Here is a 15,192-nt window from a genome sequence, read left to right as displayed (position 1 = left end):
CAACGATGTCGTTTTTACAGTCTAGAATTAAATGGGCCTGATGTTTTTTGATTAATATTAACATTGGGCCTCTTTTTATAATTTGCTCGAGTTCGGTACTATCCAGTCCACTATCCATATTCCATTTTCCAAATTCCAAATCTTAATTTGCTGAGATCAAAAATAATAATAAAAAAATAAAAATTAAGGAACTTCAAAGTTCAAAGAAAAAACACAAGAACCCTAGTCAATTTTCTGGCCTTGATTGAATCGATTCGATCTATGTTCCGGATCTCTTCTGCGCAAATCGTGTCCTCATAGATAGTACGTTATTTCTCCCTTTGATTTTTGCTTTTATCTGTTTTTTCTTTTTTAAATTTTTTTTTCTATAATCAATGATCTGTAAGATTTAATTTAACTTCGAAATCGTGATTTTGTTTGTTTAACTTCCTTTTCTTCTTAGCAATCTTGCTTCCATTTTAATGGAAGCAAATTTATGATTTTCTAGGTCAGTTATGTTTTCTTCTGTCTTCATATCCGACGAAACCGACATTTTTTCACCCAAAAATCCGAGCCCTTGTCGATTATTTTGAACTTTCATAGATTCCAAGCTCCGAGTTTGGATTGTATTCCTGCAATTATTGTGTTCTTATCTGACATGAAGCACGTCTGTTGTAGTTGTTGCGTTGGACTCCGAGCGTAATGCATGGTTGGACATTGGGAGCTAAAGAGCATGAAAATTAGGGTTTCTGTGAAGTCCTGAAGATGCTGACGGAATCACAGGTTTCCTTGGAGTCTGAGGTACAACCTCAGCAAGATAACATTTCTATGGTTCCGGATGGAGATCCTGGTGTGACACCATCAGCCAGAACTAATGTTTCACCACAGCAGCAGCCACCTGGTACTACAATGATATTTTTGTGGTTGTTGACAATGTAGATGCTATGTTTGTGATTTATGTATTTGGTCTATCATGTAATTGTTAAATATTAACTTTTGCTGAAATCCATGATGCAGCCAAAAAACCAACGCGGCAATGGGCAGCTTGGACGCATCAAGAGGAGGAAAGTTTCTTCACTGCACTCCGGCAAGCTGGCAAGGTATATTATTGTTGTTGGAATGTGTTTTGCCATCGAACCTTTTTTCAATGCTAGAATTATGCTTACATTTTCATGGCTTGATCGCAGAATTTCGAGAAGATCACTTGTCGTGTCCAAAGCAAAAACAAAGATCAGGTATTTTTCTTCTAGGGCCAAATAATTGTTGTCGTTTTATTCATTGTGTTTGTTAATCTTCATGTTCCTTTTTTGATTAAGTTATTAGGTTATACCCATTTACCGGTATATTTGATATTTTTTTGGGGGAAAGGGGAATGGAACATTGCACAAGAGCTCATATAATAACGTTTCCTTGTTATCATATATGTATATTTATCGTATTCAACATTTGTTTTTTTTTGTTGATTTTCAGGTCAGACATTACTACTATCGTCTTGTGAGGCGTATGAACAAGCTGCTCGGTCCAGGGCTGTGTTTGGATGCCAAAAACTCAAAGGATACCAACGCAGCAATGCTTCGATGGTAATATTGCTGTAGAAGTGTTTGTATAGATATGATTGTGTCTCGTGAATTCTTTTGTAATTGGGTAATTCCTTATTTAATCTACGTGTCATAAAACTCATATTTCTTATTGGCAAATCTTCTACGGGGAAAAGCCCCTTGCTCACTTGAGTGTCCTTTCCTTGGTTGCAATTTGCCATTAATTTATTGCAGTTCAATTTCTCTAAAAGTGAAATTTAAAGGAAAATTGTGCCGACTTTAGTGTTGGTGTCATCAAGATTAAATACATTAATGATTGTATTTAGCATTATAAAAAAAATTATTAAAATCTCTTTCTGTGTTTTGGCCATAAACCTCTCTGACATTGTTTTATAATGATTTTTCCTTGCAAATGCTAATTGTTTTTCTAGGTGGTCTTTATTGGAAAAATATAGCTGCAAGGCCTCGAAACTTCACCTGAAGCCCCGGCGTTTTAAGATATTTATAGAAGCCTTGGTTAGTCAATATAATATCTGTGGCCCTCCTATTTTATGGAAGTTGTTTAATGAGCATGTACTAACTGACCAAAACCTACATTCACGTGAAGGAGCACCAACTCTTGAAAGACCAAAAGAAAAATGTGAGAAAACGACGTCCCTTCGAGGAAAACTGTTCTCTCATTACTTCAACATCTGTCAGAAGCCAGAGTAGAACATCAGCACAGGATAGCCGCACTGTTAAACTGCTTCTTGTGGACAGTCAAAATATTCAAAAATTAGGATCTGGAAAGGGACTAGTGAAGCGCAACGCTAATTCAGGTGGTAATCGTTGTGGCCACAGAGGAGACACTACTGCCATAAAACCACCTAACAGCAGGCAGAGACGGAAACAAGGTAAATCTTTTCTTTTATTTCTTTCACACCCCCCCGGCCCCCCCTTCATTTGGGTTCATTTTGGTTAATGCTCTCGTCTGATGATCTGATGCAATCTAGCATCATCATCATCAGCTATCTTGTTAGCCAATGTTCTAAACTTTTCTTGCTTTCAATTTACTATCTGGTTGTTGAAAATTATGATCCTAACTATTTCTTAATTGTCTGTGCCAAATAACAAACTTGCTTATGGGTTTTTTTGTTGGTTGATTCTTAGGAGGTGTCGTCTCATCCGCAGCATATAAAAAATGGGAAAAGGCTGCAATTGCTGGTGTTTCTTTGGTTGCTCATGCTGCAGAGCATTTGGAGCGAACAAGGATGGATAAAGAGGTGGAACATGAGCGGTGTATGCCAGGTGCTGCTGAACATCATTGCTTATATGTTTCCTAAATGTTTTTAATTGTGAAGAAATGCATGGATTTTTAACATGAATTCCTTATAATTTCTAGTTGAAAATGGCCTTGACCCAGTGGGAGAAGTACCATACACAGTAGCTGTTTCACAAAATCCTTTAGTCGGGGGCAATGCTCTCAATTCTATGAAACTTAAGCTCCAGTTGTTTCCTGTTGATGATGGTGTTCGGAGAGCGTTGGAAATGGTGAGTACAAAAGAAAATCAAGAGGTCAACTTTTATGTAGGTCAGAACATTGTAAGAAATGATTGGTTTTTCTTCTTTTCTCAGGATAAACATAATCCACACCTGGAGCTCACTCTTAGTACCCGGAAAAAGATATCATCGGTATTGGAACACCTGAACCGCAAATGGGGTAATTCAAGTGCAGCATCTGGAGACCTAATGCTTTTCCCTTACAGTGCTCAGAGGGAAAATCTTGTGGGTTGTCAGAGATGGACTCAGGATTCCACCGTCAGTGCAGCAGATGTATATGCAATGATAGGAAGTCCTCCAGTTTTTCGCTTGAGGTTTCTTCTTTTCTTCTAAAATCAAATACAATTGTTTAAAATGAGGCCCCTATACATGATATCTGACTAATCAGTTTTCTAATTGAAGGTATGGTTGGTTTTCCAACTCTCAATTTGGGTCGGCAACGTCACAACCACCGTTAAGATCCTGGTGCATTCCTTGCAGTCATCATATTAGTGTTGAAAATATGGAGGGGCAAACTGAGGGTTCAGTTCCCACAGCTGGGCCATCAAACAATGATCAGTCTGAGACACTTGTGGATCCATTCAGGGATCAACTAGTTACAACAGATGATAACCATGCTTGTGCACCGCCTTCTACAGATGATGCCCATGAAATGCATAGGTACTTGAATGCAGGTTCCAGAAATAATCTTGTGGAGTCCTTTGATTCTTCAGCAAATATATCATTGCATAGAAAGGACACTGGTGACAGGACTAACCCGAGACAATCGGAAGATGCGGTAAATATTTTCTCTTATCCTTGCGAGCTTGTGGCTTTAACAGTTTTAAGATGCTTTGGAATGAAGGCATGATTACAGGTTTTGGAGTTGTGCATCATTGCACCACAAAAGTTCTGAAAGTCATACATTTGTGTTAAAACAAATAGATATGTAGAGTGTAAGTCTGTGGGCTGGTTTACATGAATTTTGTCTCATGAAGCAGTACAACTTAGATTTTAAATTAGACCTATTAAAAACAACTCCCTAGCACAAGGCTCCCGTAGTGGGCAGGGTCGGGGATAGATAGAATGTACACATACCTTATCCCCACATAATATTTAGAGAGGCTTTTTTTCAGGAATTGAACTTGTGACCTCTAGTTGCACCACTAAAACTCTACCATTGGGTCATGTATTCGCCTTTCAACAAGACGTATTATTAAAATTAAAGAGTTTTAAGAATAATTTGTCTCCAACCATGCGATACTGAACTTGTGCATCTTCATGTTTAGTATGATCTGGCGTTGAACAATGGTGCGGGTCAATCAGCTGGAGAGTGGGCAGACAGTCTTACTAATATAAGTGTTGGAGATCTACTTTCAGAATTGCCTCAGGACATGGATGCTGAATGCGTTGAACCTCCTGTTGGTCAATGCTTTCTGCAAACCCCATTCAGCTGTGATTCGTTTGATGCTGCTATTGCTGCTCATATGTCCAGACATCAGAACAAGATGGTCTTTGCATCCATGGAAGCATCTTCTATTTGGGATGCTGAACAAACATGTGATGCCTTCTCATTTCAAAAGAATCACGTTCTTTGTCAGGATGTTCCTACAACAACAGATTTTACTTCATCGGGGCTCTGCAAACAGGTTGCAATAACAAGCTCAGCGGCTTCTGGTGACTTGGTTGAGGTATTTTATTTGTTTCTGTCTTATGTATCTTTATTTCCTGGAAAGGCAATAGGTATTTGTGAAACATTCTCAATCCAAATCTCAATACCAGTCTCAATCTCTACAGGAGTTACCTGAAGCCGAGCACCCTATGGACTGTCCTTGTGACCCTATGGAGGAATGTACCCCTGATGCACATGATGTTTACAATCCGGCAAAAGATTTCACTGGTCTAACAGATATTTATTGGGTATGTTGTTATCGTTTTCTTCCCAATTTACTATCGTGTTTTCTTCAGCCCCATTACCTCTTCTTGTGCAGTCGGTTTTGGTTTTGAAACCTAAATTTTCCTGAGAGTAAATGATAGTATCGAATCATCAATGATAGGGGATATGAGTTCTTGTACTTGGACCTTTTATGGCTTGACTTATTGGATAATTGACATGGTTTCATGTTCTGAATGTCGCAGCCTGAATCTTTAGGATCGTTAGATCTGGACATTCGTCCCTCAAAGTATGATAACGAAGACCTAATTTTAAGTGACAGCCTTGGTGGTTTGAACCGTCTGATAGCCAGCAGTTTGGACACATTTCAGAATTGCTCATTTTTCGGTTTGGACAAGAAAGAAGCTCCATCAACAGTTGAAACTCATGAAACTGCCTCCTTTATCAATTTTAAAGTTGGCAGTGGGGCTTGAAGTTGTAGTGACTTGTTCCTCGGTGATAACATGCTTAGAGAGCTAGAGGAGTTGTCTGAATATAGAGAAGACTAATTACTTTCCGGTTCAGCTGACAAAAGGTGTGTGTGCTCATGGATCTGATACAAGCCAACAAGAGAACCCGGTGGCGTGGAGAATGTTCCATGTATCATAGCATCACCCCTGCATGTACAAATATCGAAAGTGTAAACATTGCACAGTTTTCTGTTGTCGTCCAACTTTTTTCTGTAGTTTGTTCTGTACATTGTTTTCCAAAGAAGTTATGTACTTACTGTGTATTCACAAAAGAAAAACTAACTTAATTTTCTTTTGACTATTGGTTTATTGTTTTAATATGGTTTGATATCATATTGATTAATGCTACATATCTACAAAATAAGACCCTCACTTCACATTAATTGGGGGTGAATGAGGGTCATATTTTGAGAGTCTCAATAATTATTTTATCATTTTACTGGTGAAAATTAACATGACATACCAGTGAAAAGTCTTCTCGGGCACCGTTGTCCTTCCTTACAAACCAATGAAAAGCCTCTAGAGTGAAAATCAATGATGAGAGCTCATGACTAAGTCCCAGGGGCCATCTTAAATTGATGGCTTACCATAGAATAATATGCCGAATGTTCTGTACGTATCTCTTTGCAAATCAATCGTTATTGTTCTTCTGTATATAATACATGGCTAGCTTTTACAATCCTAGACGTCATTATCTCATGCGCCATGACAAGATCCACTAGATCATTGGTGGTGGCTTACGTCTATTTCTGGCCAAGACAGGTTACATCTTACAAGTGATGTATAGTGCTAATCACACAAAATATGCCCCACAAAATAACGCAAGTTGATAAGACCATAATCACAGCCACAATTGCACTCACAGACCAACGAAGCTATGAAGAACAATAATGAACAAAGACCTCATGCCATCCTGATACCCTACCCTCTCCAAGGCCATGTTAACCCTTTCGTTCATCTTGCCATGAAACTTGCTTCAAAGGGCTTCACCATAACTTTTGTCAATACCCATTCAATCCACCACCAAATAACCAAAACCAAACCTGATGGTAGTACTGCTAATGGGACTGATGACATCTTCCTCGAAGCACGTCAATCTGGTCTTGACATACGTTATGCAACCATAAGCGATGGTTTTCCACTCGGGTTTGATCGAATTCTTAACCATGACATGTTCTGGGACGGTGTTTTGCATGTCTTCTCAGCTCATGTTGATGAACTTGTTGCCAAGATTGTTCACTCAGACCCCCCTCTCACTTGCTTGATCGCTGATACTTTCTTTGTTTGGACATCAGTGATTGCCAACAAGTATAATCTTGTTAGTGTTTCGTTTTGGACTGAACCAGCTCTGGTTTTCACTCTCTACTATCACATGAACCTGCTTACCAGTCATGGCCATTTTGCTTGTCATGGTATGTATCTTTTACTTAATTCTTATACGTCTTAGATATACACGTAAGTTTAATTTCTAAAAAAAATCGAAATGATAAAGATCCCAACAATTGGGTTGGACACACGGGATAAAAGAGACTTTGCGGGTTTGACTTATTCACATAGAATTTCATGCGTACAACTATAGCATGTAGGATAATTGGGATCCCAACTGCTAAGAGTTACTATAATGAGATTGTTCTTGTTTTGAGTAGATAAGCGAGAGGATGCCATTGATTACATACCAGGAGTTGATCCAATCGAACCAAAAGACATGACATCATATCTCCAGGCCACCGATGTAACAACAGTGATCCATCGAATACTATACAAGGGATATGAGGATGTAAAGAGAGTAGATTTTGTTCTTGTCAACACAATACAAGAGCTAGAATCCAATCCCATCTTAGCCTTGCAAGAGAACCAGCCAGTTTACGCAATTGGTCCAGTTTTCCCAACTAATGTCACTAAACCCATTGTGGGTTCGAGTTTATGGTTCGAGTCGGACTGCACTCAGTGGCTCAACACCAGGCCACCCGGTTCAGTTTTGTACGTCTCATTTGGTAGTTATGCTCACTGCACCAAAAACGACGTCGTTGAGATAGCTCACGGGCTTTCGCTTAGTAAAGTGAGTTTTATTTGGGTGCTTCGCGCAGACATTGTGGGTTCTGATGAAGTCGATTTCCTACCCGTTGGATTCGATGAGGAAGTGAAAGAAAGAGGGTTGATTGTGCCGTGGTGTTGTCAGATGGAAGTGATTTCACATCAGGCCGTTGGTGGGTTCTTGACACACTGCGGATGGAATTCAATATTGGAAAGCATATGGTGTGGCGTTCCATTGTTGTGTTTCCCTCTGTTGACTGATCAATTCACTAATCGGAAATTAGCGGTGGATGATTGGAAGATTGGAGTTAATCTCTGTGATAAGAAATTAGTCACGAGAACGGAAATGGCGGCGAAGATCAACCGTTTGATGTGTGGAAAATCAGGTGATGAAGTGAGAAAGAATGTCAAAGAGGTCAGAAAGGTGATGGAAAATGCATTATCAAGCAATGGATCATCAGAAGAAAACTTGAATTGCTTCATTACTTATGTGAAGTTGAAAACCGTGAAGTTTCACAAAATTACAGCTTAGATTATCTAAAAAAGAAAGCATCTCTTTTTTTTTTCTCTAAAGGTGTTGGTTCTAAACTTGATGTATGGTCTAGCTTTTGATATGACAAAACAACCTTTCATGATGTGCTTAATTTTATATGAATATTAAGGAATCTTGTAATTATTTTTGCTGTAATTACTAATTACAGCCCTAGATCCCTCCAAATATATATATATATTTTTGTATTATTACCATTTAAGAGTTATGATTTAGTGTTTGAAGTTAAAGTTTATTGTATAGTTTAGAATATAGAGTTTAAGGTTTATGGTTTAGAATTTAGAATATATTTTTTTCAAAATCATCTTCATTCTAACATTATGATGATCCAAAATACTAAATAAACACAAAAAAAAAACTAAAAAAAATATAATTTGAGATAATTACAGCTAATTATAGCTAAACTAATGACAGCGCCTATCTCGACTTCTTTGCTTCTGATGGGCCAAATAGGCCTGACGGGCCAGGCCTTCTTTCCAATGAAGGGAATCAGGCAAATAGGCAAAGCATTCGGAGACCATTTAGTCTTAACTCCATTAACGTCATCGTATTCGTAGGTAACCAACACTTTTAGGGCCAATTCTAGGTCGAGCCCATTAAATGTGTTACGTGGGCCTGTCTATTTGAAAACAACGTACTAACAGAGTAACAGCAAGTTCACGGGAAGATGAATAAAATTGGCATTCTTTATTTTTTTTAATAAATCACATAAAAGATAGTAAAGCTTAATGATTTCAGGTCATGAGTTATAGTCTCACATCCTCCCGAATATTTATAAAGAGGTGTGTGGGCTTGGTTTATACCTCCTGCATGGGGCATGTTGACACCTTTACTTTCATAGGCTTGATCTAGTGGTGTGTCGTATATTGTATCTGTACTTGTACTCAAAAAAAATTAAAAGTAAAGCTTAATGATTTCTATAGGAATCTCTATTATTATTTATAATTTTTACAGTATCAACATTTCTAATTTTTTTGTTTTCCTATAATTAATTTGGTTCCTAACGTAGCAAGAAATAACATAGAACATTTTACAGATGCTAGGAGTGTAATCTGTGGCTACAATATTCGGCTAGGCCAACCAATGGTTATGGAAGTGAAGTTTAAAATAAAAAAAAGTTTGAAATAAGATTTAGAAATAAAAAAAATTCAAGTTAGAAATAAAATTTAAAATAAAAAAGTTTTCTTTCCAAACAAGAAATGGAGGAAGGGCCTAAAAAAAAAGGAAACGGAGCAAGGCCTTAGTCACGTACAATTTGGACTCGTATTCTCAATAATATATATATAGGTTCATGACCTTTACTTTAAAAAAAAGACTAGTGTTCAGATTTTCCAACCCCACGTTGTATCTGCTTCTCTCTCGCTTTAACTCTTTGTACCGACCATGTCGAACCAAGCTGAATCCTCCGACGCGTAAGTCACCAGATCTCTGCTCGCAGAGATTTCCTCTATCTGTTTGTTGTTTTTTCGATGTAAAATTTGTCATTGTGTTTATCAATCTGGATTTTAGCTCTGAATTTTGATTTTTTTGGTTTTTGTTGTTGTGGGTTTGATTAACAGTAAGGGAACGAAGAAGGACTTCAGTACCGCCATTCTCGAGCGGAAGAAGGCGGCGAATCGCTTGGTCGTTGATGAGGCTGTCAACGATGACAACTCCGTCGTGGCACTCCACCCGGATACCATGGAGAAGCTCCAACTCTTTCGTGGAGACACGATCTTGATTAAGGTTTGATTTAACTGAATTATTATCGCTTGAGTTTCTTGATTTGCACCTGTTATTACTGTACTTTATGATTTCGTTGAGATTCGAAGTTGTGTGTTCATCGCTGATGTTGGGGAATTAGGGTTTGTTTTTTGCGGGATAAGATATTTCGTGTTTTTATCTGGAGTTTAATGGGCTTTAAACTGTTGTTCCATGAATTGGCATGTACTCTACGAATGATTTAAGGATGTCTTTTATTCCTTTAAAGTGGGGTTTTAGTGTCTAAAGCCTGACTTATACCCTGATTTTGTTAGTAGAGAAATTGTAATGGGACTTTTGAGATCGTATTTTGATTGTTTTGTCTATTGAAGCAGAGAAGATAGTTTTTCTCAGGGGCTTTCTTTGCAATTGTTGCAAGGAGTTATGTGTTTGTTTCATTGGATAGAATAGAGGACTTATGCAGATTATCTGCATTTTAAATTTCAAATATATAATATGGCCAACATTTATATTCTTGTAAACAAGTCTGAATTTGTGTTCAACTGTTTGCATATTCAGGGTAAGAAAAGGAAAGATACAATCTGCATTGCCCTTGCTGATGATACATGTGATGAACCAAAGATCAGGATGAACAAGGTTGTGAGGTCTAACCTTAGGGTTAGGCTTGGGGACGTTGTTTCTGTGCACCAGTGTCCTGATGTTAAGTATGGAAAGCGTGTGCATATTCTGCCCGTGGATGACACAATAGAAGGAGTTACCGGAAATCTGTTCGATGCATATTTGAAACGTGAGTTGATTTTATCCTTTTATTCTATGTAATACTCGTGAGGCCATGACAGGACAATGCCCCCTTCCTTCTCCTTATTCCCAGGCTTTAGAGGAAGTTAAACAAATTGATTTTAAAGATTTCTGTTGAATATTACATGCCATTTTATGCTTGCGATAATTTTTATTTTTTTTAAAGATGTTGGTTTGAGCAGTAATTTCATGAACTTGGTTGTTATGGTACTCTCACTGAGTGCATTATACTTTATGGTACCAGAGTCTTAAGATTTCTTCGAGACTCTTATGAAGCATTACATCTATTGTTATAGTTTTCTGGAATTGATATTCAAAACTGGCTTTCTATCTCACCTGAACCAGTTGTGTGGATTAATAATTGTCTTTGCTAATTTCCCATTTGCTTTGCATGCTTTTACCTGCAGCATATTTCCTTGAGGCATACCGCCCAGTAAGGAAGGGTGATCTTTTTCTCGTGAGAGGGGGAATGAGAAGTGTGGAGTTCAAGGTTATTGAGACTGACCCTCCAGAATACTGTGTGGTTGCCCCTGACACAGAGATTTTTTGTGAGGGAGAACCTGTGAGAAGGGAGGATGAGAACAGATTGGATGAGGTTGGTTATGATGATGTTGGTGGTGTTAGAAAACAGATGGCTCAGATTCGAGAGTTGGTTGAACTTCCATTGAGGCATCCACAGCTATTTAAATCAATTGGTGTAAAGCCACCTAAAGGAATCCTTCTGTACGGACCACCTGGCTCTGGAAAGACTCTGATTGCTCGGGCTGTTGCTAATGAGACGGGTGCTTTCTTTTTCTGTATAAATGGACCAGAGATAATGTCAAAGTTGGCAGGGGAGAGTGAAAGCAATCTCAGGAAGGCATTCGAGGAAGCAGAGAAGAATGCCCCATCCATTATATTCATTGATGAGATTGACTCAATTGCACCCAAGCGAGAGAAGACACATGGAGAAGTTGAGAGGAGGATTGTCTCCCAGCTCTTGACGCTCATGGACGGGCTTAAATCACGTGCTCATGTCATTGTTATTGGGGCTACAAATCGTCCCAACAGCATCGACCCAGCACTGAGAAGGTTTGGAAGATTTGACAGGGAAATTGATATTGGTGTACCAGATGAAGTTGGGCGCCTTGAGGTTCTTCGTATTCATACAAAGAACATGAAGCTTGCTGAGGATGTAAGATCAAATAGCATTTTGTTCTCATGGATCACGCAATTCCTTTCCATGTTCACTATTCTGAGGGAATCTGTCAAATTTGTCTGATTTTGATGCCTTGTTTTTTACAGGTTGACTTGGAAAGAATTTCGAAGAATACCCATGGTTATGTGGGTGCTGATCTGGCAGCTTTGTGTACCGAGGCTGCTCTCCAATGCATCAGGGAAAAGATGGATGTAATTGACTTGGAAGATGAAACAATTGATGCTGAGATACTGAATTCCATGGCAGTAAGCAATGAACACTTCCAGACTGCTCTTGGAACAAGTAATCCTTCTGCTTTGCGCGAAACAGTAAGTGTAGTCTGTTCTTTATCGACTTGGAGTTACTGATCCTTAGAATAATTTTTATATGGCCATTTCTCTAATCAATAATTTTGGATCAGGTTGTTGAGGTGCCTAATGTCAGTTGGGAAGACATTGGTGGTCTTGAGAATGTTAAAAGGGAGCTTCAAGAGGTAATTTGTTATGCGGATTTCACATATCCTTTACCAGTTATTTTTGTTTTTTATCTACTTGTTAACAACTCAAAATTTTTATTCCTGTTTTACTTTGTGAAACAGACTGTTCAATATCCTGTGGAGCATCCTGAGAAATTTGAGAAGTTTGGAATGTCTCCCTCTAAGGGAGTTCTTTTCTATGGTCCACCTGGATGCGGTAAAACTCTCCTGGCAAAAGCTATTGCAAATGAATGTCAAGCAAACTTTATTAGTATCAAGGGTCCTGAATTGCTCACCATGTGGTTCGGAGAAAGCGAGGCAAATGTACGAGAAATTTTTGACAAGGCTCGCCAGTCTGCCCCTTGCGTCCTATTTTTTGATGAACTTGACTCTATTGCTACTCAGGTTCGTTTTATTTGTTAATACGTACAAGAGGGTGCCTGTTTTATTTTATGGTGGCCAATGTCATGACATACGTGGATTCAGAAGATAGTGAGCCATTATTCCATTTCCCACTGTATGATAAGAAAGAAAAGTAGAATTACAGTAATTTTTACTGGAGAAAAAGGTGCATCTTGGATTTCTTAAGTAGTTGCTTGATTTAATGCTATTAAATTGTCGAATTATTTAACTTGAATAATTTGGGTAGACAATTAATGAGTGTGTTGTGCAGCAATGGGCTACAACCTTGTGTAGTTGGGGATGACAATTATCAGTTTGGTGCGCAGTTTTTAGTTGTTTTTTTTTTATATATAAAGAGTTTGGTGTTCAGTTGTTTGTATTGATTTTTAGTACCGTGGCAATGCGGTTGATATCTTGCTCTTGGCTTACATATGATCCTTTTGACATGTTAACTTTCAGAGAGGGAGCAGTGTAGGAGATGCTGGGGGTGCTGCTGACAGGGTTTTGAACCAGCTTCTGACTGAGATGGATGGCATGTCTGCAAAGAAAACTGTTTTCATCATCGGTGCAACAAATAGACCAGATATTATAGATCCTGCACTTCTTCGTCCTGGTCGTCTTGATCAGTTGATCTATATCCCGCTACCCGATGAGGAATCTCGTCTTCAAATATTCAAATCTTGCTTGAGGAAGTCCCCAGTATCCAAAGATGTTGACCTCAGAGCGCTAGCCAAGTACACTAATGGATTCAGTGGTGCTGATATCACGGAGATATGCCAGCGTGCTTGTAAATATGCTATTAGAGAGAACATTGAGAAGGTATGGTTCTTTGAATTGTATCCCTTCTGCCAAGAGTGCAGGATTGGACTTGGCCCACCTAGTATCTAATAATTTAATTAAAACAAATCATTTGTATTTTTCAGGATATTGAGAGGGAAAGGAGGAAGGATAACCCAGAGGCTATGGAGGAGGATGCGGAGGATGAAGTTGCAGAAATCAAGGCAGCACATTTTGAGGAGTCAATGAAGTATGCTCGCAGGAGTGTGAGCGATGCTGATATTCGTAAGTACCAGGCATTTGCTCAGACCTTGCAGCAGTCCAGAGGATTTGGAACTGAATTCAGATTTGCTGAAGCAAGCACTGGTGGAGCTGCAGCATCCGACCCATTCGCTGCCTCTGCCGGTGGCGCCGATGAAGATGACCTTTATAGTTAGAAATTGTCTTCATATTTGCATACGCTTTTTATGCCTACATACATTTATGTGCTAGGAGTACATTTTTATTCTGCATATGATGTTGTAAAAGCCTTCCTTGGCAGTTATTTAATTCAGAAATACCCTGTCTTTTAACTAATTGAAGATTACTGGCTGCCTTCTGATTTAAAAGAACACAATTTGCTATTTGTACTAGAGTGGTTCACTTCCACTCCAGAAGTTCTTAAGCTGAATTTGGCCGTTATTGGACCTTGGTATTCTTGATTAAGGTTTTGATTGCATCTCTTTTATGTCAAATGAGTAGGTCGTGGAATAGGTTCCCTTCTCTGTTAGCCAGAAGACTTCAATCCAAGCCCGAATTACACTTGGATGTTTGAAGCTCAAGTTTTTGTTTGAGAGCTAATCTCATTCTGCAGAACAAAAACATCATAATTCTTATCCAAGAGCCTGTAACTAAACCAATAAAGTTGATGGATATGATGCGGCAGGATGAACTTGAAATCCAAAACAACACTTCATGCTATGACGAATGAGCAAAGGTGTTCCGCGGATGGTTGGTTGAGATGAATTTGACCGTGGTAACTCTTAGCGCAAGCGGGAGATAGTGAGTTAAGTTTCACGGGTATTTCCATTATCACATTTATGAGATGGATCCTTACTCAACCGAACGTACGCGAATGTTTCCGTGTGTTATCTCCCGCACTGGGTCTCGACCCCAATCTCAACAGGCTAGTACATGAGCGTTGCAAGGTCTTTTATGTGGTTCGGAATTTACTAGCCACTTGTTAGGTGAATCTGTACTGGGCCTCGACCTCAGTCTCAACGAATCCATAAAAATTGTAGAATCTTTTATGTGATCCGAAATTTATCAACCAATTGACTGATTGTCTGATGTAAATTCTAACGTTACAAAAAGAAAAGGTGAACACATACATTATGCATGCCAAAACCCAAAAGAGAGCTGCAACAAAGATGTCTTGTCTCTCATTTTTCAACTTTCAAGCATCGATAATTGGCATTGACTACCAACAGGTAAAAATTATCATGACAAAATCTGCCAGTCTTCCAGCCTAAATTGCTGACTACTCGCACTTCTTTACTGATTTTTACATCTCACTAAAAGGATTTAACTTAGTTACTCAAAAATGTTCCATCTTTGACCACTAAAACAATTCGATGGACTCAAATCTTGAATGCAAATTACTGCTAAATATACCCCCCCCCCCCCCCCCCACTTAATAGAGTAATTTGCACTAAGGTTGATATATATGTATCTACTGACTGGTGTCGTGGACAATAGGGTCAGTGTAATTGTGCAAACCCCTCCAGAGCTAGCAAATATTGTAGAGGGTTTGGAGATTAGGGAGTCATATAATATAATGTTTCCTAAAAATAAAGCTGGG

At 38.7% G+C, this 15,192-nt stretch overlaps 3 protein-coding genes across 3 annotated transcripts; all 3 read left to right on the top strand.

The window, feature by feature from the left end:
• The first annotated feature begins 145 nt into the window (after positions 1 to 145).
• On the top strand, positions 146 to 5,739 carry LOC119995719 (TSL-kinase interacting protein 1-like). The gene is made up of 14 exons (XM_038842230.1): positions 146 to 303; positions 658 to 880; positions 997 to 1,079; positions 1,167 to 1,214; positions 1,450 to 1,559; positions 1,949 to 2,033; positions 2,125 to 2,410; positions 2,667 to 2,804; positions 2,899 to 3,047; positions 3,132 to 3,370; positions 3,459 to 3,834; positions 4,325 to 4,726; positions 4,833 to 4,955; positions 5,175 to 5,739. Exons 2-14 carry the CDS (start codon positions 745 to 747, stop codon positions 5,400 to 5,402), a joined length of 2,403 nt encoding a protein of 800 aa, XP_038698158.1. The 5' UTR covers positions 146 to 303; positions 658 to 744; the 3' UTR covers positions 5,403 to 5,739.
• A 441-nt stretch (positions 5,740 to 6,180) lies between these two features.
• LOC119995410 (UDP-glycosyltransferase 86A1) lies at positions 6,181 to 8,017 on the top strand. The gene is made up of 2 exons (XM_038841890.1): positions 6,181 to 6,850; positions 7,085 to 8,017. Exons 1-2 carry the CDS (start codon positions 6,316 to 6,318, stop codon positions 8,002 to 8,004), a joined length of 1,455 nt encoding a protein of 484 aa, XP_038697818.1. The 5' UTR covers positions 6,181 to 6,315; the 3' UTR covers positions 8,005 to 8,017.
• Positions 8,018 to 9,309: 1,292 nt separating this feature from the next.
• Positions 9,310 to 14,057, top strand: LOC119993501 (cell division control protein 48 homolog D-like). Its single transcript, XM_038840660.1, has 9 exons — positions 9,310 to 9,434; positions 9,582 to 9,747; positions 10,282 to 10,510; positions 10,929 to 11,695; positions 11,806 to 12,027; positions 12,120 to 12,191; positions 12,297 to 12,578; positions 13,035 to 13,394; positions 13,499 to 14,057. The coding sequence occupies exons 1-9, from the start codon at positions 9,406 to 9,408 to the stop codon at positions 13,787 to 13,789; spliced, it is 2,418 nt and encodes an 805-aa protein (XP_038696588.1). The 5' UTR covers positions 9,310 to 9,405; the 3' UTR covers positions 13,790 to 14,057.
• The last annotated feature ends 1,135 nt before the right edge of the window (positions 14,058 to 15,192 follow it).

This window comes from Tripterygium wilfordii, chromosome 3 (assembly GCF_013401445.1).
Source record: "Tripterygium wilfordii isolate XIE 37 chromosome 3, ASM1340144v1, whole genome shotgun sequence".
NCBI lineage: Eukaryota > Viridiplantae > Streptophyta > Magnoliopsida > Celastrales > Celastraceae > Tripterygium > Tripterygium wilfordii.
This window is presented reverse-complemented; position numbering and strand designations above follow the sequence as displayed.

Bases quoted from the DNA above. Each gene is read 5' to 3' on its own strand.
- LOC119995410 (XM_038841890.1), top strand. From the start codon at position 6,316: ATGAAGAACAATAATGAACAAAGACCTCATGCCATCCTGATACCCTAC. The intron at 6,851-7,084 runs GTATGTATCTTT...TGTTTTGAGTAG, and splicing joins TGGCCATTTTGCTTGTCATG to ATAAGCGAGAGGATGCCATT.
- LOC119993501 (XM_038840660.1), top strand. From the start codon at position 9,406: ATGTCGAACCAAGCTGAATCCTCCGACGC. The intron at 9,748-10,281 runs GTTTGATTTAAC...TTGCATATTCAG, and splicing joins GAGACACGATCTTGATTAAG to GGTAAGAAAAGGAAAGATAC. The intron at 13,395-13,498 runs GTATGGTTCTTT...TGTATTTTTCAG, and splicing joins TTAGAGAGAACATTGAGAAG to GATATTGAGAGGGAAAGGAG.
- LOC119995719 (XM_038842230.1), top strand. From the start codon at position 745: ATGCTGACGGAATCACAGGTTTCCTTGGAGTCTGAGGTACAACCTCAG. The intron at 881-996 runs GTACTACAATGA...TCCATGATGCAG, and splicing joins ACCACAGCAGCAGCCACCTG to CCAAAAAACCAACGCGGCAA. The intron at 1,215-1,449 runs GTATTTTTCTTC...GTTGATTTTCAG, and splicing joins AAAGCAAAAACAAAGATCAG to GTCAGACATTACTACTATCG.